We start from the raw sequence: 26,502 nt of genomic DNA on the forward strand, positions 1-26,502 counted from the left end.
AGCAAAAATAAATTAATACAAAAGTAAAGTTATAAAATAAATAAATAAATTTAACAATTTGTTGACTTTTCAAACAACAGCTAAAGGCAGTATAAATAGAGCTACATTTCTGATATACATCTGGATGAAACTACAAAAGAAAAAGTAATAAATTGAAAATATTCTTTTTTTTTTATTATTATTATTTCAAACAATTGAATTGAAAAGCAAATTTTTAATAAAACAGTTAAAACAAAGGAAGTAGTGAAGCTGAAATAAACGTAACTTCAAAATTTAAAATATTACTCAGAACCCAAAACCATCATGAATTTGGGGTAAAAGTGTATATGTGGTGTAAACACAATATATATGTGTGTATGTATGTCTGTCTCTATGCATAATTAAATTGCATAAATAAATCTGCAACTTCCCAAGACCAATGAAAAATTTTGTAATTCTTAAAATACGTAAAAAGTTTTGTTATTTTTTATGTATTTTAATAATTACAAAACTTTTCTTTAATCTATGGAAGCAGTAGATTTATTTATATCACTTGAGATTTAATTGAAGCTGCATTAGCACTTGATTATATAACTTTTGAATGTCCTAAAAACTTTTGTGTTTTAAATTTACTCTGTGCAGTTTGTATATATATATAATTGAGAAATAATAATTAAATAAAAGTGGTTGCTAACAAGCTAACAGGAAGAACAAAAATCAAAACAAAAACAACTCGATAAAATATAATACAACAAATAGTTCTTTGGTCCTTTTTGAGGAATAGTTGAAAAATTTTCAACAGAGCTACATTTCTGAATTATATCTAGATGATTATAAAAACAAATTCATGATAATTTTTGAATTATTATGTCTAGGTGACTCACATGCCCCTTTGATTAATTTCTTGGTAATTTGTTAGCCCTTTGTTCTGCACTTATTTATTTGTTTTAAGGAAAACATATCTTGTGTGTCATAACCATACACACACATCTGGTGGACTGTCATCTTTCTCTACCTGAGAGTTACAGTCTCTGGTTTAGCTTCAGTCACAGGGCCGTCCAGATGGTATAGTGGTTAGGGAAGCCTGACTGTGATACCAAAGGGCCCAAGTTCGAATCCTGGTGAAGTTATGGATATAAAATTGTCTGTCTCTTCATATGAGGTAACGGTGGCCACCTATTAGGCACCTCCACAATAAAATAGCCACCTCTTCTGGCTTTAGGAGTGACCAATGCCATTATAGGCAAGTGCCTGCCATTAAGAAAAAAAAAAAAAAGTTCAGTCACATGGCATTATAATAGTAATTATGTCTACCTAAAGTATTATAAAATATTAAGTCACACGCATTATAGAAGCTTAAATGTTTTGTTGAAAAATTCTGTCTGTTTTTAATAAATTTATTGCTGAGTATCAAATATTTAACATCAGAACAATGGCATGAAGTTTTGTTGTTTAGTTTCTGGCATAAATTGTGTCACATAGATAAATTTACTCATTATTTTCTGAAATTTTTGTGATACTTTATGATATTTTAAAATTTAAAGTTTATTTTTTATGTTTAAATGTTTTTTATGCATAGTTATTTCTGTTTCTGAAAAATTTGAGGCATTTAATTAGAATTTAAGATTTATATTTTATAAACGTGTTAGTCTTTTGTTAAAATTTTTATAGCCGCCTACTATTTATATCGTATATATTTTAAAGCTCATCCAATTCCATCTATAAAAGTATTCTTTACTTAATCAAGTAACTTTTAAGTGTTTTGCCGCTATTAATCAACTTACCTAAATTATACTATCCTTATTAACTAATGTCTCAATTTAATGAATTTGCTTCTTTTTAGAAATATGTTGAATCCATCTTGCTTTCCTGTATTAAAATTAGCATACTTTTTTTAAATCACAATTCCTGAATTTATGATCTTATTCTTAATTAATTAATAATAAATACAGAACAGATATTTTGACAACAAATATAAGAAAATTATTTTTCTTATATTCATTGTCAAAATATCTGTTCCTTCTCACATCAAAGTAGCAGTCGCCTTTTTTGCAAGTAATTATATTTTTGCATTTATACTTTTATTTGCTGACTGATAGCACAGTAGTTGTGGCTGTAATTTATGGCAAGAAATGGTAATACATATGCTATTAATTTCTGAAGAGAGCATTTCCTGTTCAAAAATTAATTTTTCTTTTTATTCTGCTTTTTATTTGCATATGATAGCTCAAGTACAAGTTACCGAAGGCCTGAACACTGAAAATTAAATTTTAAAAAATCTGATGTGTACACCACATGACTTCCTTGTATTGGAATATTAAATTATACGCATTTTTTCTTGCATTTCATTTAAACTTACTGGATTGAATTAAATCTACTTCGCCGACAGCGCATAAACCACAATAGAATAAATGCATTCTTTAAAATTCACTCTAGTTTTTGTTTACCATAGCGACACTCTGGCACTAGATTCACTTAACAGTATTAATAATTATATAACAGTTAACTTATATAATAATTATATAAGTTATTCGTTCATATTATAACTAATAATGCACAAAATTTATATCATTTAAAGAATTATATAATCGTTGCCACATGTTCTATTCAAATACTATAATAAAACTAGAACTATGTATAAAAGAAATTAAGCAAACAAAACAAAAGAAACAGTTTTTCACAGACGATTGAGTATTTCTCATTCAATTAAATCAGCTCTCTCTTCGCGACAAGGCAAAAATACATAAAAACTCAAAATATCTGTATTAAAAATTACGAAGTAAATCTTAAACGCTTATTTCCTCGAAAAAATTCAAGAAAGGATTAAGCACGATTTAATTGGCGATAATAAATGAATGCATTATCTTTGCTGTTGCGAAGCTAAGTTTCTCTAGATTGGCAACAAATCCACTAGTCTCCTGTTTCAAATGTAAACATCAATGGCCGCCATCAAATTAGGCTTAGTGGCACTTAAACAATTTTAAAATTGTTGATAATTCTAAAAATATTGCACACATATTTACTAAAGGCATAAAATCCTTAACCAGAAGATATAAACAACATAATTCAATCATTTTTAAAGCAAAAAATGTACAATTTACAAACATATAAGAGTAAAGAAACTTGAGATCACTGAGCCGGGTAACAGAGTGGATATATATATAAATATATTTATATACGTTTGGTGCGGCCGATTGCAACCAAAATACGAGGTGCACATCTACATGTTATAGCAATCCTATATACAAAATTTCAACGTTCTGAGGCTACTCGTTTTTGAGTTATGCGAGATACGTACGTACATGCGTTCGTACAGACGGCACGAAAAATTCTCTTCAGAATTAATTTTAAAGCAGCTTTTTAGTTTTTTTAGTTTTTTTAGCAGTTTTTTAGTTTTGAAGGAAAACAGTATTTTATTCTGTCCTTACATACAGATATCATGCAAAAACATCATTAAATTGCATTCGATAGCGGTCAAAATGGATATTTTTGCTGAAATATGCTGCCTGAAACTTTTCGTGATTACAATACTTCCTTTTAACTTTGTACAAGGAAGTAAAAAGGAAAAAGACTGTTAAGTCCCTTTATAATTTTCCAATAACTGAATCATCAGAAACTGTTAATTACATCTGATTTATATTTTGATTAATATTATGACAAGAAAAGATGCTTGTGTAATTTCTCAAAATTGCTCTGCATCTGTGATGTCATGGAGTTTAAATGAACAAAATAGATACTGAATTTTGAATATTGCTCTTTACTTCTTTATATACATTTCTGTGATTGAATAGTGATAATAGAAGTACTTGGCTTGTGTTAACCCAAATTTCAAAATTGTTAATAATTTTATGTTTGAATAAAAGAGTTTTATACACTCTTCTTTTGACTTTGTTTTGTGTCACAAGGCTAGAAGATGCTTCTTGAATAGTCTTTTTAAAGTCTATAGTCTATGCTCTCTAAGAGGACTACACCTTATAACATATTTACGCATATTCTGAAGCCTTGAACTCATTCAACAGCTCAGAACATGAACATTTCCTTTTTTTTTAATAACAACAACAGTATATATATATATGTAATTATACATACATACACTCACGTTTGTGAAAATTGCAACACCATGAAGGACTTACGCGAGTGAGCTGAAATTTTCAGGAAATGCAAAGTAGCGCATGATATGCAAATGATTAGAATTGCAAATCCGTAGCGCATGCGTATGCTGAGCAGCGCCCTCTGAACGGCTGATGGATCTGAATAAATAGACGGCTGTAGCGAGGTGTGTATGGTTATCGGTGGTTATCTGCTAGTGGTAAACGTTAACTCAATCTGTACTTATGCCTCGTCGACGAAAGAGAGCGAGATTTGAACAACTTACAGAGTTTGAACGAGGGAGAATCATCGGCCTTCGTGAAGCTGGATTGTCGTATCGTGCAGTAGCCTCTCGTGTGCAGCGTAACAGCAGCACAGTGATGCGCGTTTGGAAGCAGTGGACGGACGAGTGTCGGACAACTCGGAAACCCGGGAGTGGACCCCGAAATGTGACATCAGCTCGCGATGATAGACACCTGGTCCGCATGGCGCGGACGGACCGTACAGCTTCCTCTAGACAATTGGCAGCACTGTGGTCAATAGCTACAGGTGTTTCATTGTGTGCTTCATCAATTCGTAGACGTCTGCTGCAGTGTGGACTGCGCGCACGGACTCCTTTATACAGGATCCCCCTAATGCACGACCATCGCCGCCTGCGGCTACAATGGGCCAATCAGCATAGAAACTGGCGTGCTGATTGGCAGCATGTCGTGTTTTCTGACGAATCCCGCTTTAATTTTTGGTACCATGATGGCCGCATTCGTGTCAGACGCTATGCCCGTGAACGCCACCTTCCGGAGTGCATTATCGAACGCCACAGTGGACGAACACCCGGAGTTATGGTCTGGGGCGCCATAGCATATCATAGACGATCTCAATTGCTACGAATTGTGGGCAATCTGAACAGCAACCGGTATATCCGTGAAGTTCTACAGCCCGAAGCTGTTCCCTTCCTTCAAAGCTTGCCAGGCGCTGTATTTCAACAGGACAATGCCCGCCCTCATACTGCTCGGATTGTTAAATCCTTCTTTGCAGCGCAGCAGGTACAGCTTCTTCCTTGGCCTGCGTGTTCCCCGGATATGTCGCCAATTGAACATGTGTGGGATGTCATTGGTCAGCGTCTTGCTCGTGATCCTCGTCCTGTTGCGTCTGCAGACGAACTTTGGGTACGCGTACAAACGATATGGAATGCTCTTCCTCAGTCAGACATTCAAACTTTGTTTGACTCCATGCCACGTCGTGTAGCAGCACTTATTGCGGCGCGTGGTGGCCACACAAAATACTGATTCTGATCTCTTGTTCTTGTTTGTTTGCTTTGAACATTTAATCATTTATTTGTACCACTACCACTCAACTGTGTATTAAATTGCATTCAATTATGACGATTCCTTCTTGGTGTTGCAATTTTCACAAACGTGAGTGTATATATATATATATATGCAGTCAAAAGTCTTTAATCTGGACTCGTCGGGACTTCAACGATTCCGGATTATCGGTTTTTCCGGATTATAGATCATCAGTTTAAATTTGGTAAGATGGTATGCAGAAATTATAAAATTAAAAATATGAAACTGTAATTTATGAAATAAAGTGCAATTATGATATAAAGGGTATCAAAATTTACAAAAAAAGCTTAATATTTATTTGTTTACTTTATTAAACATTTCTTTCAACGCGCGCATGCGTAAAGCATACATTATGCATAGTCGAAATTAGAAAATTGCAACCAGAAAACTATTTGGTGTGTATTCGTGATATTTATAATGACGAGGAATTTGATTTAAATCATATGAAAGACAGAGTACATCGAGATGAAATACTACATTTAGTAAGGAATTATAAATAAAAACATCTGCCCTGAAGATAAGGATAGTGCTGACAGATCAACTTCCAGTTCATTGCGCACCGTGACGTCCCCCCCCCCCCGGCAGAGCAGCCTGAAATTGATAAACAGATTTTGGAATGGTTAGAGAAACAAAAGAAATGCCTTTATCCGTTTTTTGCAGCAATTCCACTTTTTGTTTGATGGACATTGAAACATGCTTTCGCTTTGTTGGTCCTTTAGCAGCTCCAGAATCAGAAATTCTTTTTGACATAATCGAAAGTTCAAGCTTACTTTTATAAAATTGCTCTAACAGTCTTCAAAAAATAATAAGTCGGATCCAATTAGAAGATTAAGGTACAATGCAATCTGCAACATTAACTGAAAGAGATAATTAGATAATTTTAGCTTAGCTTATACCATCCGTTATACATTAAACGTGCATGCATAAATGCATATGCCATAATTTATGAAATAAAGAGCAATTATGATGCGTAAATGTATTATGCACATGTGTAGACGCATTTTGCATTTACGCATGTGCAGAAAGTTTGTAACTTTGAGGTCCGGATTATGGATCATTCCGGATTATGGACATCCGTATTAAAGAGTTTTGACTGTATATGTTTTTTTTTTTGTGTGTGTGTGTTTGTGCAGTTTTGTGTGGGTCTTTGTATGCTTGTTGATCACAGCTTAAATACCATCTTTCTTTAAAGTAAAACTAATGAAGTATAATAGTTATTTCTGCTTTGCCTTTCAAGAATGAAGTTAGAAAAGTAAGGGCTTTTTAAAATGCAGTAATTGTTTTTGTTTGCAGTAATTTTGCTATTATTTTCTTAATAATGTTATTGCATGATTTTCTTGAAACAGGTGCAGCAAAGGTGAGGAGTTTGGATTTCAAGAAAATGCTTGGAAGTGGTGTTCTGCATACAAAGATGTTCCTCATCGATAAAAAGCACTTTTATATTGGAAGTGCAAATATGGACTGGCGTTCTCTTACCCAGGTACTTCAAAGTGTAACAAAATTATAATTTACAAATAATTGCTTTAGCAACCATTGCTTTGCTTTTAGAATTTAGATGAATATAGAACTATTTTCTGAATCAAACTTATTGAAGAAATTTGCTGTGTAGTTTAACAGTAGTGCAGTATTATTAGTTAATATGGAAACCGAATGAGAAATTTACTTTTTAATTTGGATGTAAATATTTCTATGCTGAATGACAGCTGTGAGAGAAGTAGATGTATGTTGTGTAATTTTAAAAAATTATATTTTTTCATATTCCAGAAATCTAGTAAAAACTGAACGTAATTCATAAGTTTTGGTTTGGTTCTGAAATTATTCTGTGTATTCATATATATATATATTACACCCAGAGTTCATAATTATTATCCCGTGTATTCATATATATATATATATTTGCATTATAAAAAGTAGTATAAAAATTATACTAAAACTTTTCAAGTGGGAGGAAGAAAATCTGTCTTTCATGGATTTGCTTGATATTTGCAGAAAAATTTGATCTCAGAAAATGCTAGATAGTATGAAAATAATTGTGGAATTTCATTCTGTGATCACGTTTTAGTTAAATTAAGAAGAGCAATCTACTGATAATTAAGATTTTGTTGGTAATATTTTAAGAAACTTCAAAGTAAAATACTTTTTGGTAATGTCACAAATTTTCATTTTTAAACCAGAGGAAGTAAAATTATACAACAGTACATAGCTTATGCAACAGCCTCATACAACGGTTAAGTAGCTTATCCAAATGATTTTAAATGATGAGAAGTTATCTAATGGTCTTTTTATTTCTAAACATATTTTGATTTCTGGTAACAGAATATGGAACAAACTTTCTTATTAAACTTTCTTTTTTTCTTTTTCTTTTTTTTTTTTTAAGATGCATTATTTGATGTATTTTTCACCTGAATGAGCCTTCTCTCAGTAATTCCTTATCATATAAATATCAGTGTAAAATCTTTGCATGGATTTAAAATGTATAATGTTTAAGAGTATATTTTTGGATCCATTTTACTTAAACTCAGCATTCAAAATTCTGAAATGGTATAAAACTAAGATTGCCAAGTACCTCTCTTATTAAAGGAAATCCTTTTTCTGTCCATATCTTCTTTTTTTAAATCACTTATCATAATTTATTGATTTGCTCTTATTTTTTTAATCATTTTAATGCATTTGAGGAACAAACATATGAACCACAGTCATACATCAGCTGATATCTGCGTGATGTTACATTTTCATTAAAATTTATTTTTTAACATAAAATGATGGTTTTAAAAATTAGCGTATTAAGTATAAAATATTCTCAAGGTTCCGTAATTTAGATCTAAATTAGAAGTTATGTTCATTAGGTAATTTTAAAAAAGAATATGAAGTAAATTTCAGTTAAATTATTAATAAAATACATTTCATTAACAAATATTTTAACAAGTTATTTCCTATGTAAAATGGAAAGGAAACAAAATTGCTTTCTCAGAAATAATTTGCTGTTTTCATAAAACAGAAGAGGCTATCATGGAGGGAATCCTAATGTAAATTTGAGTTAATAATAGTTAGTAACTCTTCTGTTTATCTTCTAGGGGTGTTTTAAATAACAATGAGTCATTCCTCTTTTGTAACAACATTTATTTTTAATCAAGAAAAACATACTTATAGCTCTTACAGAAGAAAAATGTCAATTCATAGACGATAATGACAAACTGACTGTTACATCTTTAAATCTTCTTTATGTGATTTTTTTTTTAAATATGTTGCCAAGAAATACAAGATAAATATAAATGGAGAGCTGAGGCTTAATCCCTATAGAATTTGGTCATCCTAGGGGTCATTGGCTTCAGAGACCTTTTGCAGATTAAAAATTTTCATAGTTTTCATTGTATACAATAAATTCTAAGTTTCAAAAACCACAATTAAACATATACACAGACACTTACACATAAAAAAAAAATCACATGAAACATTTTGAGAAATATGGAATTAAAATAACTTACAAAAATGGTAATATCTGTCTTTTGAAAAATATTTCATCATATCAGCAGAAGTAGGAGGGGGAGTACATGATAAATGATTACCTATTTTTTTTAACATTATACCTGTCCTTAGAATTCATTGTTATTATTTAGTATGGTACCAGAAACTTAAGTCTCAACTTCAGATCTGTAGCAAATTGCAAGTCCTTTGAATAACTACTAGATCACCAACTTTGTATTTAGGTGTTTTCTTCATTTTGTTGGTCGTAGCTTCTTTTTTTTTTTTTTTTTTTTTTTTTTTTTTTTTGTGCCTGATTTTTCCAAAAATACTCCTTTGTGACCTATATAATAAAATTTTATTGTGTTTGGAACTCCTTCTGCATTTCCTTTATTAGATCCTGGAAAGTTATGTCCTCTTTATTTCTCATTCTTACATCAGTCCAAATCTCAAGAGATTGTCTACTTAAGACATAAACATGCTATATCATCTGCCCTGGTCTGTGTTCATTTTCATAATTAAGCTCTTCCAGTAATTTCAATGTAATTGTATCTTCTTTGTTTAGTTCAAATGTCTGCATAAACAATATTTGTCTCATACTTGCAGAACTCAACAGCACTTTTACTAGAATTAATGAGGCTTGGTCAGGAGCATTCACACCAGTCACTGCTTGGTAGTTCAACTTAGCAATGTGTACTACATCTCACTTCATTTATTCCATAGATCCATCTATTTCCACTACATCTTCAAATGACCCCATAGCCCAGACTTCTGATGATCCACTTCTAGATAAATTCATTAGTTTCTTTGATAGCTTCAGCAAGCCTACTATTTGTTTGTATGATTTTCATGCAAGAGACACACTGAACTGCCTGTGTCAACCAGCTCAACAGCTGCTGTGTTGTTAAAAATCACTTTGATTTGAACTCTTTTATTCTCAAGATTATTAAATATTCATGTAATATGAGCATACGAGGCCTTTTCTTCATTGGTCTTTCTTACAGGATCACCCCTCTTTTTAGTCACTCTGGGGCAATAAGGTTTGAAACAACCACTGGCTCCACACTTATAACATTTTAGTAAACTTTGTCTCTGAGACTTCTCATTTTGTCTATTTATTGTTTGTCTCTCACCAACATCACTATATTTGCTTCTCTGTTTCTACCGAACTTCTCTCAAAAATTAAAGAATGTCTTGATAGCTTCGATTGATCATATTCCATATTAGATGGTGCTTTTGTGAGCTTTTTTACATCTTCCAAACCAAGCTTTCAACCTTTCATTCAATTTTTGCTTTCTAAGGGTGAAATAATATTGTATTGCTCCATTAATCTGTAACAATTAAGTCCCTTAATTGATCAAACATTGTTATTTTTGTCATAATGTCCATTCTTCAATGGACATTCAGGTGTCATAATGTTAATAATTCATGATAAAATTTTGGGAGGTGCTGCCGGTGCCTTTTGGTATGAGGGGAATAGTTGCCATAATTTCTTGAGAGTTAAATGTTTCCAACAACAGTTCATCAACATGCTCATACTTTTTAACCTTGTCCATCTATTCACAAGTGATTAGTTGATTTATTTCATAGGAGAGAGGTTCCCAAAGATCAATGACTCATCCTTCCTTTGGTAAGGAGACACTACAGGCTTGTCTTTCAAAAAGAACCAAATAGAAAGAAATTATATTTTTTAACTAGATTTCTGAATTCTTAACTAGATTTCTGAACATTTATTATTATATTCAATCATTCTTTGCAAAACTCGTCATTATAATGTTTGCTACTGAGAGTACCATTCTTGAAATCTATAATTTTGAAATGTGGTTATGTATCTAAACCAAAATCAAAAGCTAAATATTTTAAGACTGAAGATATTTTGCAAATTACGATATTTTAGACCCAATTAATATTAAGTTGTGCCCAAGGTAGTTTAAATGAATTAACTTTCAAATCAGAACCAAAATCTAAATTAACTGGCTGTCAGAGAAGAATGTAACACAATATTCAAAACATCTGAATAGCTGACTTTTGTTTGAGATTCTATCACAAAATTCAAAACTTCTGAATAACTTTTGTTTCATGTTCTGTCTTCTCTGTCTTCGATCGAGTGCCCAAAAACATAAGTGGTATGTATAGGAATATTTTAGATAGATTCATAGAGGGATATTTAGAGAAGTCATTACTGTTAATAACAACAAATATTTTTTACTAATGAAAAACATCATTATAGTATAAACATATATTCTTACAGAAGAAAACTGTTACTGGAGCCTGTCATTTTCAATAACATCAGCTCATAGAGGATAACAAACTAACTTACATCTTTAGAATTCCATCATGGTATTTTCTTTTAGAATATTGGCAAGAAATTTAAGAAAAATGAAAATGAATAGCTAACTAGTATTTAATTCATACAAGAAAAGTCTATAACATGAACTTTTCCTATGCAGATGGCTCTTCAGTGTTTTGTCATCATTAATTAAGCTACTCAAAAGGCAGTTAAAAAAAAAAAACCCCAAAACGTTATGAAAACAAACAGTTTAAAAAGAAAAATTTGTAAGTTATTCATGTGCATAATATTTTTAAATCACAAAAGGAATAGTTAGTAATAAAATTGTGAAAGATTTGAGGTGTGTGTAATATTCAGTTTTAACAGAAACTTTTTGTTTCTTATTTTCATGAATAAAACCTGCTCATTAGATTTTAGAATTTTCAATCTAAAATTAATCTATATTGGAATGAAGGAAATTAATTTTTTGCTTTTCAAAATAAGAAATCAAACTTACTTTCCAAATGTTGTGTGTGATTAAATGTGCTTTTAATGACAACTCTTAACAGAAACTTGAGACTCATTTTAGTTTTTAATCTTTCCTTCTTATTTTTATCTACAGGTAAAAGAGCTTGGGGTGTCTATTTATAATTGTTCATGTTTAGCTCAAGATCTTTACAAGATCTTTGAAGTGTATTGGAGACTGGGAGTGCCTACTCCCTATATTCCACCAGAATGGCCAACTGATTTGCAGACTTCAATCAATAAAGATAATCCAGTCACTGTCACAATGAATAATTCACAAATTTTAACTTATATTTCTGTGAGTAAATTTGTGTTCATCTCAAACCTCCATTAATTTATTTTAATGCATATATTTGTTTTGAATTCTCCTTTTTTAATCATTTTGAATAAATATTAGTTTTTTTAATTTTATTTATTTGTTTGTTTTTGTTAATAGCTTTATTATTTTTTCTTTAGATGAATTAATTGGCCTTTCAATTACTTATAACTTAGGGAAAAGTGCATGCAATATTTTAATTTATCAAACTGTATAATTCTTATCATGTTTGCAAAATTTTTGAAAGACATTCTAATAGTATTTTTTGCTGCAAATTGGGCACTGTGACATTCAGAAAATTTTTTGTTTAAGAAAAGGTGACATTTATTTGATTATGGCAACGCTTACTAGGGGTATCTATCTAAGGGGTGGGATGCCTTTGGACATCTAAGGAGAAACTGGCTTACCTTGACGTCCATGAAAATGCCCATGCAGCCAGCTTGTTCTCCAGAACACAAACCCCAGATCAAACTATCACTTGGCCGCTTTTTGACCGCAGAATATATTCCTGAAGCAGATAATATAAATCAATATAAATATTCAGATCCATTATAGTGAATATGGAAATGTTTATGCCTTCTAGATTTACAGCATTCAATATATTGAATCCCATTCATTAATCAAATACATTAAATGAAAGAACAACTTTGCTTCACTCTCTAAGCAGTGAATTTGGGCTAATCCAAAGTTGAATCTACATAGCTTAGATATGAAAGCTAAAATTCAAATTTTTATTATCTATTAGCAGTATGTAAAGTGCAAGCTCACTGAAGACCAGAACAATTGTGTTTTGTGATACAGTTAATTCTTAAGTAAAGATCTGTATTTATTTTAAATAGTTTTTCGTTAAGAAATATATTGTTTTGTAAATTACAGTTTAATTTAACAAAAACATCATGCATTTATTTGTTAGGGTATTTTTATAAGAATGAAATAAATCTTTGATTATGATACTTTGGGGAAGTCTCCTTTTCCCGAATAGTAACTGATTATTTAAATACTGCAATGTATTGTTATAACTAATCATCTCTTCATATAAATGCCACTTCATTTAATACTGGGTATTAGAATCCAAAACTAGCGCTTATGTGTTAGTGCAACTATCTTAGTAGAAATCGCAAATTTTTCCGAACGCACTAAACTTTATTTAATGTTTGCAACTAGGCTCATTACAGTTCTTCAAATAAGCATGACAATGTGCATAAGAATTATTCAGTTTTAACAGACTGCATAACCATTTTTCAGTATCAAAAGTGGTGATGTTATTTGTTGTATTTCAAGTTCCAGTGGTTTTTATAGGTAAATTGTAATATCCCTTTCCATTAAACTCAGTTTAAAAGTATGTGCTTGTGAGATTTTCCTGCAATGAAAGGAAATGGGGAAAGGGGAAAAAATATTTTTCAGAAATACAGTATTTTTCCTCTTAATTGCTTTGAACTGAAACAGAAGAAACGTAACCTGCTTATAAACAGATTTATTGATTGATTTTTGAGATAAATGCTTAATAATACATATGTATGTATGTAACAAAACTTTTTGAATTATAAGTAATTCTGCTTCCCCATAAAAAAATGCCAAACTGTGTCAAGGTGGTTGCAGTATTACTTAAGAACTGAAATACAGTAATTACTTAGAGATACATACATATATACACTCACTTCCAAAAGTTAAGCACAAAGATATAAAATGCAAAAAAACAACAACAAATACTGCTTTGATTGACACAAAATTCAGCAGGAAAGTATCAAATATATTTATGCATAAAACAAAATCAATAATTACATACATAAAACAAAATCAATAATTACATACATAAAACAAAATCAATAATAAATACAATAATTATACAGAAATGAAAACAATATTAAATTTTTGTAAGTTATCAGATAATGACATACTGGAGACTTAAACAGAATTATGTATAAAGTGAAAATAAACAGTATAAAATAAAAAAAGGACATTAATAGGGTATGTGATCCCCCCCCCATCTGTATACAAAGTTTACACCTTGTGACCATGCTTTCAATTAGGTGGTCAACCACCGCAGAATTAAGCAATCGCCATTCTTCTTGTAGAGCAGTTTCCAGCTCAATAAGAGTGGCTGGAGGTAGGAAACGCGAAGATACAGCACGGCCGAGAGCATCCCAAAGATTTTCAATGGGATTAAGGTCGGGCAAATATGCTGGCCAAGCGCAATCCCTTCACTCTTCAGGTAGTCAGCTCTATGGAGATGTGCGTTATCGTCCATTAAAACAAACAAGTAGGGCCAACTACTGCAGTGTACAATCTCACAATGGGTTCTAGGACTTTATCTCGATACTAGACAGCCATCAAAGAACCCCGTTTAAAGATGTGCAGTTTCAGTGCAGTATCCTAGTAAAATCCCTGCCCACACCATAATGCTTCCGCCTCAGAATGCGTGATGTTTTGGGACTTATTGCGTGTTCGTTGTTCATGCCATATCCTTATACGCTTGTCATCTGGCTGCAGAGCAAATCTTGACTCATCAGTAAACATGACATTGTCCCAGTCAGACACATTCCAATTGACATGTTTGCGGCACCACTGTAATCGTGCCCCTCTTGATTGGACGGATAGGGGAGCACAAACTCGAGGTACTCAGGCATACAGTCCACTCATATGTAATCTTCGGCATACAGTAGCTGCAGATATCGCCTTACCAATGGACGCTGTAACCATAGATGTCACACGTGTGGAGGTCGCTCTGCGATTCCGCTTGGCTACAATAGCAATATATCAATCTTCCGCGAGGGTTGTAACCCTTCGACGACTGGCCACGGGCCTTTGGACAACTGTCTGTGTGGTTTGGAATTGTTTCCATAAACATGAAATTACAGAATGATGAACGCCGAAGAAAAGAGCAACATCTGTGATCGACTGTCCTGCTTCAATGTGCCCCATAGCATGCCAGCGCTAAGAATCTTCCATTCATCTTCTGGAAGTCATAGAAACATGTATGTCTTGAAAACAAATTGTGCAAAAGTTTTAAACACCTTCTATCAGCACTTAAATCAACTTCTTTAACCCTTCATAAAGCTGACTTCTTATAATATTGCCTTTTTTGCATATTTCTTGACATGAAAGGGTGATTGGCTGTTACCTAACATATTTGCATACTTCCATCTACCTCTGCAGCGAATTGCATCCTCTTCAATTCTGATTGGCTTCCAGAAATTAGCATTTTCCTCCATGCTTAACTTTTGGAAGTGAGTGTAGAAGGTGCTGGCAGCGTTTTTCGTCTGCAGGTCAAAATCAATCATAATGTGTATATAAATAAAATGTTTTGGATCGGTGGTATTTTCATTTTAGAATTGTCTTTCTTGATAAATAATAAGATAGATTTTATTGAGAAAACAATTGCGATATGCATTAAGCTTACAGCATAAAAAATAATTATAATTTTTATACAAACAAACAACACTGAAAATGACTCTCTTGGTGTTAAACTTGTGACGTCAATTTAATAAAGTCTGGTTTATACTTGGTCATATTAAGACAAATACAAGCATCTGAATTTTCAATTAGATCAGCTGCTGCTTCTGCTGTTACTTCAAATAATTTTTACATGAGAGAATATTTGCTCGCGATTATAATTTGAATCAAATGTGGACAAAATGGCAAAGCCTTTTTTTTAAATTATGGATTATGAATTGGCATTGCCAAACTTATCAAGTTCTCCTTAAATAATGTTACAATACTTATTTTTAAAAATGTTTCTTACTGCAATTTTTTATTCAAACAATAATGTTATTATTTATTTTCTATGTATTCATCAAGTGCTTGTTTCACAATTAATTTTTGTATATTATATTGTATTTTCGGAACTCAAGTGGGTTACTTGAAGCTGTGAAATGGGTCACTCGGCGACCCACGGGTCATAAGTTGTCAGGGTCCTGATGTATAGTATTCTTGTTTTGACCATATTGCAGTTGTTATGTACTACTTAAATATAAAATGGAATTACAAATATGCTGGAAGATTGCAGATTTTTGTTAATCTTTTGAGAACATTTTCATAGAGGTTTCATTCATATAGAACTTACGAATGAAACCTTTAAGAATATGCTCTACCTGTGATAGAGTTTTCTATTTACGTTCTTTCAGATACCCAAGATTTACCTTTCAGATGATTTGTGGCTTATTTTTGTTTTATTTTATTTTTTAAATTCTTTACGTTATTGATTTCTTTCAATCTCCCGCTTTGTTTGGTTTTCCATAAGTAATAGAAATAAAGAAAAACCAAATGTTTTAAATCCCATCATTAAGTTTCTATTTTTTCTATCATTCTTCCTCTATAAATATTATCAATACTATTTTTTGCACTAATATTATTATTTTATAAATGTATTTAAAGCACAGTCTGTAGATGATAGGGCACTTTCTAGATATTTTACCATTTTTTTTACTCATGATAAATAGCAGCTTGGTGCATCCAAAAGCTTGAGATCATATGGTTTGATTAGTGTCATTAATATTACAATATTTAATCCCTAGTCTATTGCCTCCTTTCTTAAGATATTAAGTCTTTGATATAGGTAATATATATTATATAAATGTGTATCTTTTTTAGAAGCATTATATGTTTAAATAGGAATTAAATATGATCTCAATAAATATATAAAATATGTAAGAACATGACGCACCATATAAAATACAGTGAATCCCTAAGTTTCTGTAGTGATATCAACACTTGAAAATGAAAGTGTAGCTGTATAAAACTTTCTTAAAGGATTATGGCTGCATGAAATGCTGCGTTTCCTTTATTGTTCTCATATTAATGTTAAATTTTTAATTTTGTACTGTCTTTTATTTATTTTGTATGAAGCATGTTCTTTGGGTAGAAAAAGGAGAAGATTATGCCATTATCCTGTAGTGAGATAGGAACATAGTTCAGTCAGCTGAGTTCACTTATTTGAAGGATCCAGGGGTCATTAGCACTTTACTCAATTGTAGCTTCTTGTGATGAATCAGTGGGATTCTATATGATTTTGTTGGTGCCAGCAGATAAATGATTGGATGTTTATTCATTTGTAATAATTTACAAATTTGTAATGTCTTTTAAAGATTATTATATCTGTAACATGTAAAAATAAAGAAAAACAAACGTTTTAGGTCATTAGGTTTCCCATAATTAAGTTTCCATCTTTAACTGCATTAAATACAGTTAATTTAATTAAAGTTTATTGTTTTCAGAGTTCTCCACCACCTTTATGTCCTAAGGGCAGGACTACGGACTTGGACAGTATACTTGATACTATTAACAGAGCTCGCACCTTTGTGTATGTTGCTGTGATGGATTATTTTCCTACATCCCTATACATGGAGAAGGATCAGTAAGTTATTTTAAGTTCTAAACAATTTCTTTAGAGGAACTAAAATATCGTTCTTTTGTCAAATATCTTAATTTGATTTGTTTTAAGAAATATTTGTTATAAAAGTATTGGTGACTAATTTTTGTCTACTTTTATATTTATGAGTGTATATTTAAGAGGTGTTGAGTAGGAAAGCTGATATGTGGATTTGTTTTCACTGTATCTGGTACTTTTCTGTCAAAGCTGTATCAAGCATTTTTGACACCATATAGATGCATTTTCACTTATTTCTTTTCCCATGCCTTTGGCTTGATACTAGATGAAATGGAACAATCAGGAATTTCATGACAAAATCTCCAAAAAAACCCATAATAGCAAAAGAACATGGTATTATTTTTTTCTTTTGGTAAATACATTTTCATTATTTTCATAATATTGCTGTCTTCATTGATTTTTTTATGTTACTACTAGATAGCAAGGAACTGACATACCCCTGTCATGTACTTAATTATTCCAGTCAACCATTGTATTATAACTCATATGAAGCAAGCTGTAGCTGTGGTTCGAAAAATTCAAGGGATGTTAATTCTTGAGTAGATACCCTGTGTAAATGAATCATATGGCAATAATGAAAGAAATACATGATCCAAAAAATTAAGTTACACCTTCTTGGTGTGGTGGGTTTGGACACCATTTTCTTTTCCCTTGGCACTGTCAAAAGGCTGCATCAACTTAAAGTGACATTTTTATTTTTTATTTCATGGTGTGGTTACTCAAACATAGTATTTCTTTCTGAAGATCATCTCTTTTATGAAGAAGAGGATAGCCACTTTTCAAGTCATGTGATCCACTGCAGCTTTGGGGGGGGGTGTGACTGGATGAAAGATGTGTTGCATGAGCAATGGTTATAAAAACATTTACTCTCAGAAAAGAAGTCAACCTAAAATAGTGATTGCAATGGTACCAAGGAAATATGCTTAAAAAAAAGGCCAAGCGATATGGTTTTAATGGAAATTGCACATTCTTCTTTGATGCAAATTAATCAACAAAGATTAACAGATTTCATGAGATGCTGCAGTAACGAAATATAATGGAACTAACAGCTGTCTTCCAAGTTTATGAAAAGCATTTAATCTAATGTTTATGGAAATCCCTAAAGCTCAATTTTCGTATCAGTAGCTCTTAGTTTTCAAACCACTTGGGGCATATTGGAAAAATATGTTGAAAAAAAAAAATCTGTATAAACATTATTTGTTATTTTATAAAAGTGTGGTGATTTTTTCTTGCAAAGAAAAGTGTCTGTCAAAAATAAAAATCATGCATTATCTTTAAATAAATATTATAATTTAAACTGGGCTGTGTAATTAAAATATAGGTTCACCCTTTAAAAGTATGCAAGCCTGTAAAGACATATTTATTTCATTTGAATCAATGCATATTTATTTTGTTTAAAGTTTCTTATTTGTATAATGTTTGATTATTGTTGCAAATTTTAATTCATAGCTATTGGTCAGAAAAGTGTTACCTTAATGAGTGTTTGAAAAAAGATATCTGTAATTTTTATTATATAAACATGTGAATTATTGTGTAACACAAATGTAAATTTACCTCGTATAAACATACAGATTTATATTTTTTTTTCCTTTTTCTGTTTATAGTTTAAGCACTATGCTTTAAATCTTGCAAGAATTTACATTTCTATTTAAAATATGTCTGTTTAAAAGCATATGATATATAGTTCATATAATATGCAAATATTTTCTTTAGGCAGAAGTTTAGGAATCAGCTGTGCTGAAAAAGTTGTCAAATTGAACAGTAAAAACGTTTACCAATTTATAAAAAAAATATTTACCTTTTGCATTCAAAATAAAAATTTGAAGTTAATTTTTAAACACAGTTTGTGACCTTTCAACCTTAAATGGCTTACAAGAGTTTTTTTAGAGCATTAATAAGTTTGCATTGTTATAAGTGATATATGCAGTATATTATAAACATTTATATTTACATCGTATTTTAACATGTACATGTAGGTAATCTTCTTCCACTTCATGTTATGTTCATGTCATAGGTGATCCATTATTGTATTCAGAATATAAAAATATATGTTTGATAAGTGGATTTTGTGGTTTATGTATCTACTATTAAAAGCTGAATATACTATGTCTAAATATTAGTAAATAAAAGTATTAGTAATACGAACATATCTTGTGACTTAGTTACTGGCCTCTGATTGATGATGCTTTAAGAAGAGTGACTGTTGTGAAGAGACTTCAAGTGAGAATTTTGGCAAGTTATTGGAATCATACAAAACCATCAATGATGTCTTTTCTGCGATCTCTGAATGCACTAAACAGCGATCTGTTTGATATTGAAGTGGTAAGTATATAATTTTATATAAATATAGAAAGTAAAGATGTCCACTGTTTTTTAGGTAAAGGTGTTCAAATTATCATTGAAGAGGCTTAATTGTTACTTTGCATTAAATAATTATTGCAAATAATGTATATAAGTGAAATAGTCTGTATTTTTTATTGTGCAAATACTAGTTGGCAGTTCAAATTGAAATTTTACATATAAATACGAATTGAATTTAATTAGACATAAATTATCAGACATCCTATTCATAGTCCTGTTCATAAGAAGATTAAAAAATATTCCAAACTCATAGAATTATTTCAAATATAGATAAATTTTTAATAATAAGAGTCAATGCTGCATCTCTTTCCTATTTGTCACACATATTTCACACTTTTTCCATCATGTTTAATGAACACATATGAAACACAAGTTAAGCATGGCAAGATTACATCATGCCGTGTTCTTATGGATGGGAATAGACATTTCTTTAATAAATTAATCTGAAAAAATATTGAAAAGTGTTATATAAGAAGATAAAGACTACTAAGTTAGCACATTCGAAGGCACTTTTATGGAGTAGATCAAAAACACACTTCCAAAATATTATATTGGCAATGCAATTCTATCTGCTTATAAAATTCATTGGTTAATGAAATCATCTGCTTATTGCATTCATATTTCAAGGAACCAAAACAAATATATACTGCTCTGTCAGAAAAAACATTGTTAAATTCGTTTCTGCAGCTTATAAAACTGAGATCGAGTCTTCAGAATAACCTACTTTTTAATATCAAAACTGTTTGTAGTTCATTCATTTTAATTATAGTTGACTTAAGCTCATTTTATCATTCAGGTGTGTAGTGCTTCAATGGAACAGGTTTGACCAAATTGTTTTTACCTCCTGTCTATTGTACCTGAGAAATACTGTTTTCAGAGCACTTTGTCAGCCCTGGACTTCAAAGAGTCAAAATCTTCCTCAGATTAGCAAAAACAATCTTCTAGAGCAGGGGTTCCAAACCCTGTGCCCGAGGACACCATGGCATCCAGCAATCATTTAATGTGTGCCTGCCACTGTGCGATCACAGTAAAAATATTTGTTTTCAATAAAATTTTATGTGAAAGTTTTCTCATTTTTAATGCGTTCAACACATATTCCAACACAAAATGAAATGCGACTGATCTCTTTTTTATGTCCATGCATTATTAACTCTATCCAACTATAAATTCACTTTGAAAAAGTAAATGGTGCCCACTGTCCAACAGATGTTAGGGACAAAAAGGTTTGGGATGCCTAGAGGCAGTGAGTCTTCCATCTCAAATACTAGCTGATAGTAGGTGGATGTGGAACTTCTGTATCCCATCTCTTAAGATTTCCACATTCAAAATCATTCCTTCAGTATTGACAAATTGTGTTCTAAAAAAGTTCATGAAATGCTTCCTAGTATATTATTACATTAATAGACTTTAAATGAAACAAGAGTGGTAAATGTAGTCTGAAGAAAAAGCAGTGAAATCAGTTGGCTTGCCTTTATGGAGTGGTAGATTGATGAAACAGACAAATGTGTAGTCTTTCTGCTGGCTAGAAAACCAAGTTTTGCTATTATATAAATCACTTGACGAAGCATTGTTTTAAATTTGTTGAGTAAAATGTCAAAAATGCCTAAGCAAAAAGACTTAAGCATGACATTTTCCAAGTAGTGTTGTGTAGTTTACATAAACAAAGAATTTTAATTGTTTAAGAATTAATAATAAAAGTTCAGAAGTCTCAAGGATCCTCAAAATAGATGGAAGATCGAGAGATGTGGAAACTGATTTTCTATAATGGTTTCAAGCTATGAAGTTACTGTGTTACAGAGCATTGCCAGAACACATATTAATATTTTAAAAATGAAAGAGCGACTAGTTAAAAAAACTGAAAGAATGAGTTTTTATGATATGAACATGCAATATAGACCCAGTAAATAAGAAGATAGCACTAGTTATTAAAAAGGTAGAAAATATCGATGTTTGAAAGGAATCAAGAATTTACCTCTGACTCATCTTGGCAACAGGAACTCATGGATGACAAGTAGTATTATTCTTTCAAACAAGGACTAAAAACTGTAAAATGGGAAAAAATTGCTTTCCTAATTAGATAACTACAGCATTCACACCTCTGAACTCTTTCTGTAAAACATTAGTACTTCTTCCTATAAGTGAAACTTCTAACACTCAGCATTTAGACCAGGATATTATAAAAGCTTTCATGTGTCATTACATAAAAACTTTCTGCAAATACCCAATTTATCTGGGAAAGACTACCTTTTAATCTTCCTTGTCAAAACCCAGACACTCTCATCTCCAGAGCTAAGTGAAGAGTCACTTAAAATCTCTTTTAAATTAGCACCTGAGCACCTCATACAACAAATCATCCTCTGTACCATCTAGTGCATTAATAATGCCACATTTCTTAAATGATTTAACCACTGTCTCTGTTTTCACAGCATCCCATGAAGCTTTGACCCATTCGCAAACTTGCGAAATGCTAGGCCTCTTCTTTCTTCCTGAGAGCGTAACCTAAAAATTTGAAGACTGCATCCAGTTGTTCCACTTCTCCTTCATAAATCCTGTAAATGGTTTATTAATGCAAACATTTAAAGGTTGAAGTTATAAAGTATTTCTCCCACCTTCTTAGCATGCCTTCGTAGTGTATGGTCTGCACGCTCAATGTGTATTTGAGATGTCCGTGGTTCAATTCCCGGCAAGAGCATTGCTCATTGGTCATCACGCTCGGTGCATATTCGAGAGGCCCGTGGTTCGAGTCCCGGCGAAGGCGTTGCTCATTTTTCACTTCTTCTGCTTCAAAAATACCTAATGTCTCTATAAAGTGACTAGTTAAGCCTCCTAGAATTACAACATTTTATAATAACTCGGTTACAAGTTTTAAATAATACTTAAAAAAAAAAACTTATTTTATTCCCTTTCAGAAATGTTCAGAGAAAGTCAAGTACTATTTAATACCTATTTAATTATTAGGAATTAGCGAAATACTTATTTAAAGTATTTCGCTAATTCCTAATAATTCTCTAATTTAAAATGAACCAAATAGAGCATTAATTATAAATTGACAAATATGGTCGTTCCCTATATTTAATGGAAAATTTCTAATTAGAATATTATTTTAATAGTGTAATAAATTCATTTTAAGTTTCTAAAAATTCAATGATACTTCGTTCAGAAGTGCCAGTTCTTTATGACAGAAAGCTTTTTTAGCTTATTCATGCAATTATAATCATCAGTAGTTTGGAAATGAATGATATAGATGTCTTAAATATTTTCAAGTATTGAATAAAATTATTAAAATACTTATTAATTATTAAAATTTTTATAATTTAAATTAAATTTCAAGTATTTCAATAAAAATTTTCAAATATTGAAAATATTTATTGAAATATTTATGGAAAAGTCATATTTTAAAACATGCCGAGTTTCGTATTGTGGGGACATTTCAGCAGACAGTAATTACAATTAACTTCTTGTGATATATGTGGCATGAAAGAGTGAGATTGAGGTACAATCCTGCACCAAAGTGAAAACAACATAGCTGTAACTCATAAATATATTCTGTTTCCTAAAAAATTATTTTTTTTTTTGTAAATGTGACTTAATGCGGTAACAGTCATGATATGCATGATTAGGTACACTGTGTAGCTAAAAATCACTCGCATCTCTTAACCTTTTATGACCTCGTTTGTATGGCATGAGTAAATGCAATCAGTACTACGTTAGCAAATAACAGTTCACAACACTGCAGAAATATTCTGTTACCATGACGAACAATTAAATTCTATTGTAAACACTTTTTGGCACCCCTTATATTATAATGTAGTAATGAATAAGTATTTTGAATGTATTTCCTGTTCTTCTATGTAACTATTTTCAACTTAAAATTATTTGGCTAAAAGGTTGAATTTTAAAATAAATTTCTAAAATGCAAATACAGTGGTACCTCAGTATATGTCATTAATCCATTCCAGACCCCTGCACATATTAAAAAATAAGGAGAAAAATAATAAATTCATTCTTATGAAAAATCCAATTGTTATTATTATAACCTTGTTTAATAATAAAATACAAATGCAATGGTTAAGATATATATTGTACATAAATTAAGCACTGCACATGACACTTTAAATTTTTTTCTGCTGTCCGTATCAAAAGCAATTTTTCAACATGCTGTAATGTCTCTTATCTTTGTTTGGTAATTAATTCATCCCCTTTGCAGTGTTAGCCAATTTTTGCCCCAAAGACGGGCACTTGCTTATAACAGCATTGGCCACTACAAAGGCCAGAAGTGGTTGCTAATAGGCACCACCATTACCTCCTGTGAAGGCACAGACAATTTTACCTCCAGGCTTCGAACCTGGACCCTTTTGTATCATAGTTGGGCTCCCCTAACCAGTATACCTTCTGGATGGCCCTATGTTAGCCAATTTAACAGCATCTTTATTTTTCACAGTCGAAAAACACCATTGTACTTCATTTGTTATGTAGTAGCTAAGTGCCAGGTATATGCATGCCATCTGCATGCTTTTCAATCTCTTTTTTCACCTTCATGCTGATCCTAACAATTTTCTTCATTGCTTGACTCTCCTCATTAACTTTCTTAAAACTCATCATTAATGAATCTTCAGAAAGTTTATACGAAAACACACAAAAATCATTTGTTAAATTCAGAGTTAGTTCTTTACTGCAACAAGTGTGCTGATGCTCATGGCCACTCATAGCATTGTCTCAGAAGAGGTAAACAAGTGTAATTTGAGTTGTATTAAAAAAAAAAATTAGCCCAAAGGGGCATTAACCCAGAAGGGCTATTTGTTTTGAAATGGCATTAAATGAAGATTCTTCATGAATGTTTGTCTGTTTCTCGCACTGTGAAAAAGCAACGATACATACAGCCATAAAATTTTGAATAACTTTGTTCTCTACCCGAATATGAGCACCTTTCCTGAATCTTGAATTTAAAATTTGTTTTATTATCCGTTTCATATTTTTGAAACTTTAACAAATTTTTGATTAAGGAAACTCAACGATTTCAGAGCAAGCAGTGGCAGCCAAACACTCTGTATGGAATAAAATATTTTTATCTTCAGCATGCAAAGTTATCTATCAAAAATTCTAAATATATGCTGTTCTTAAATATTTTTAGCCCAAATGCTCTTGAAACGTAACTGAAAGCTTTCAGTTTTTTTTTCCGTCCAAGCAGGACATAGACCAAGTTGGATGTATTTCGAAGCATATGCATATCAAGATACTGTTTACTAAAAGCAGTTTGAATATAAATATTAAAAAATGTAATTTTTAAGTATTTTTAACAAATTTGCTTTCTGATGTGTTTTTTTTTTTTTTTTTTTCCTTTGTAGAAAATATTTGTTGTTCCAACATATACAGAGGCTCAAGCAAAAATTCCATTTTCAAGAGTAAATCATAATAAATATATGGTTACAGATAATGCTGCTTATATTGGTAATTATTTTATTTCTTCCCTCAAAATAATATAAAACACTGACCAGTAATATTTCTGATCCATTTATTTATTAAATGAAAACACTATCATGTTTGAGAATGGTAATAGTTTATAATCATTTTGATTAGTTTATTGCATTTGTAAGCATAACAAGGATATTTGTGTTATTACAAGTTTATATTTCTGAAATAACTGTGCTTCCTTAATTTTGGGATCTTTTTTTTTAATTATAACGATTCTCAAAACGTGTAATTCTTAAAAAATCAGCAGCTGTATGGTCCATTGTGTTTTATTCAAGGCAGGTTCTGTTTTTTAAATCTGCTCATGATCTGTTTTCATAAACTTCCATTTATTAAGATGATATTCATATTGTTTTAGCAAAATATTTTGAATTGTAATCTAATATATATATATATACCGATTGACAAATAATCTCATGACCATATAGAAGGCAGTCATGCATGTCAGGGGGTTAATATAGATTGTATAGAACTCATTTTAGTAATCATCTTTTTTATTATTATTGTGTTTATTTTAAAATATTTTATCTAAATAGTATTTTATGGTAAAAAACGTATTTCTTTACCATACTTTGTATTTGTTTTTTTATTAAAATAGTTTAAAAATATGTGTGCGAGATGTACATATGTAATAGATTAATCATTTAATCAGAATAACAAGAGATTGATTAAAATTGACAGAATGCTAGAAATGAATTTTAAAGGTGCATTTTGTATAACATAAGCTATATTGTTTAAAAATTTTAATGAATTAAAAAATTGTAATGTATTTAAAGGAATTATTATGAGCAGGCAGTATACAGTACAAAGTCCGAGATCCAGACTTGTCGGGACTTGTGCAATTCCGGATATTAGATCATCAGTTTAAATCTAGTACAATAGCATGTAGAAATTATAAAATGAAAAATATGAAATAATGAAGCATTTATGATCTAAAGAGAATCAAAATTTACCCCAAAAAAATTAATATTTGTTTTGTTTACTTTATTGAACATTTCTTTCAATGTAAGTTAAGTTGCTTTTTTTTTTTTTTTGGGCTAATATTTTTCTCTTTAATTCTATACACAGAACATAATTTCTTGTTCAGTTACAAAGTTCTATAGTACAAGTCCTGTAATTGCTGTGTCAAGAATTCCGGCTAACTTGTCAATTGGAATTTTTTAGTGTTCAATATCCTCTCTGTCACTTTCTTCACTATCGGTAGCAGTATTTTCTGGTTCTAGAACCATACTGCAGATTTTGCAGTCTGTTAATTGATTGATGATTGAGGCATTGTCATCACAATAAAAAATTTCTGTTG

At 31.1% G+C, this 26,502-nt stretch overlaps 1 protein-coding gene across 5 annotated transcripts in view; it reads left to right on the forward strand.

Moving 5' to 3' along the window:
- Positions 1 to 26,502, forward strand: part of LOC118185996 (5'-3' exonuclease PLD3-like) — a 231,314-nt gene that overhangs the window by 197,046 nt on the left and 7,766 nt on the right. For all 5 annotated transcript variants that reach the window (XM_085823233.1, XM_085823237.1, XM_085823234.1 and 2 more), the window contains 5 exons: positions 6,761 to 6,894; positions 11,768 to 11,968; positions 17,200 to 17,339; positions 19,535 to 19,694; positions 25,079 to 25,181. In XM_085823233.1, coding sequence (XP_085679359.1) covers positions 6,761 to 6,894; positions 11,768 to 11,968; positions 17,200 to 17,339; positions 19,535 to 19,694; positions 25,079 to 25,181 — 738 coding nt within the window. The remainder of the gene's footprint in view (positions 1 to 6,760; positions 6,895 to 11,767; positions 11,969 to 17,199; positions 17,340 to 19,534; positions 19,695 to 25,078; positions 25,182 to 26,502) is intronic.

The sequence above is a fragment of the Stegodyphus dumicola genome, chromosome 9, assembly GCF_044657685.1.
Source record: "Stegodyphus dumicola isolate Sdum_Otavi_A_Nest chromosome 9, ASM4465768v1".
NCBI classification, from domain to species: Eukaryota; Metazoa; Arthropoda; class Arachnida; order Araneae; family Eresidae; genus Stegodyphus; species Stegodyphus dumicola.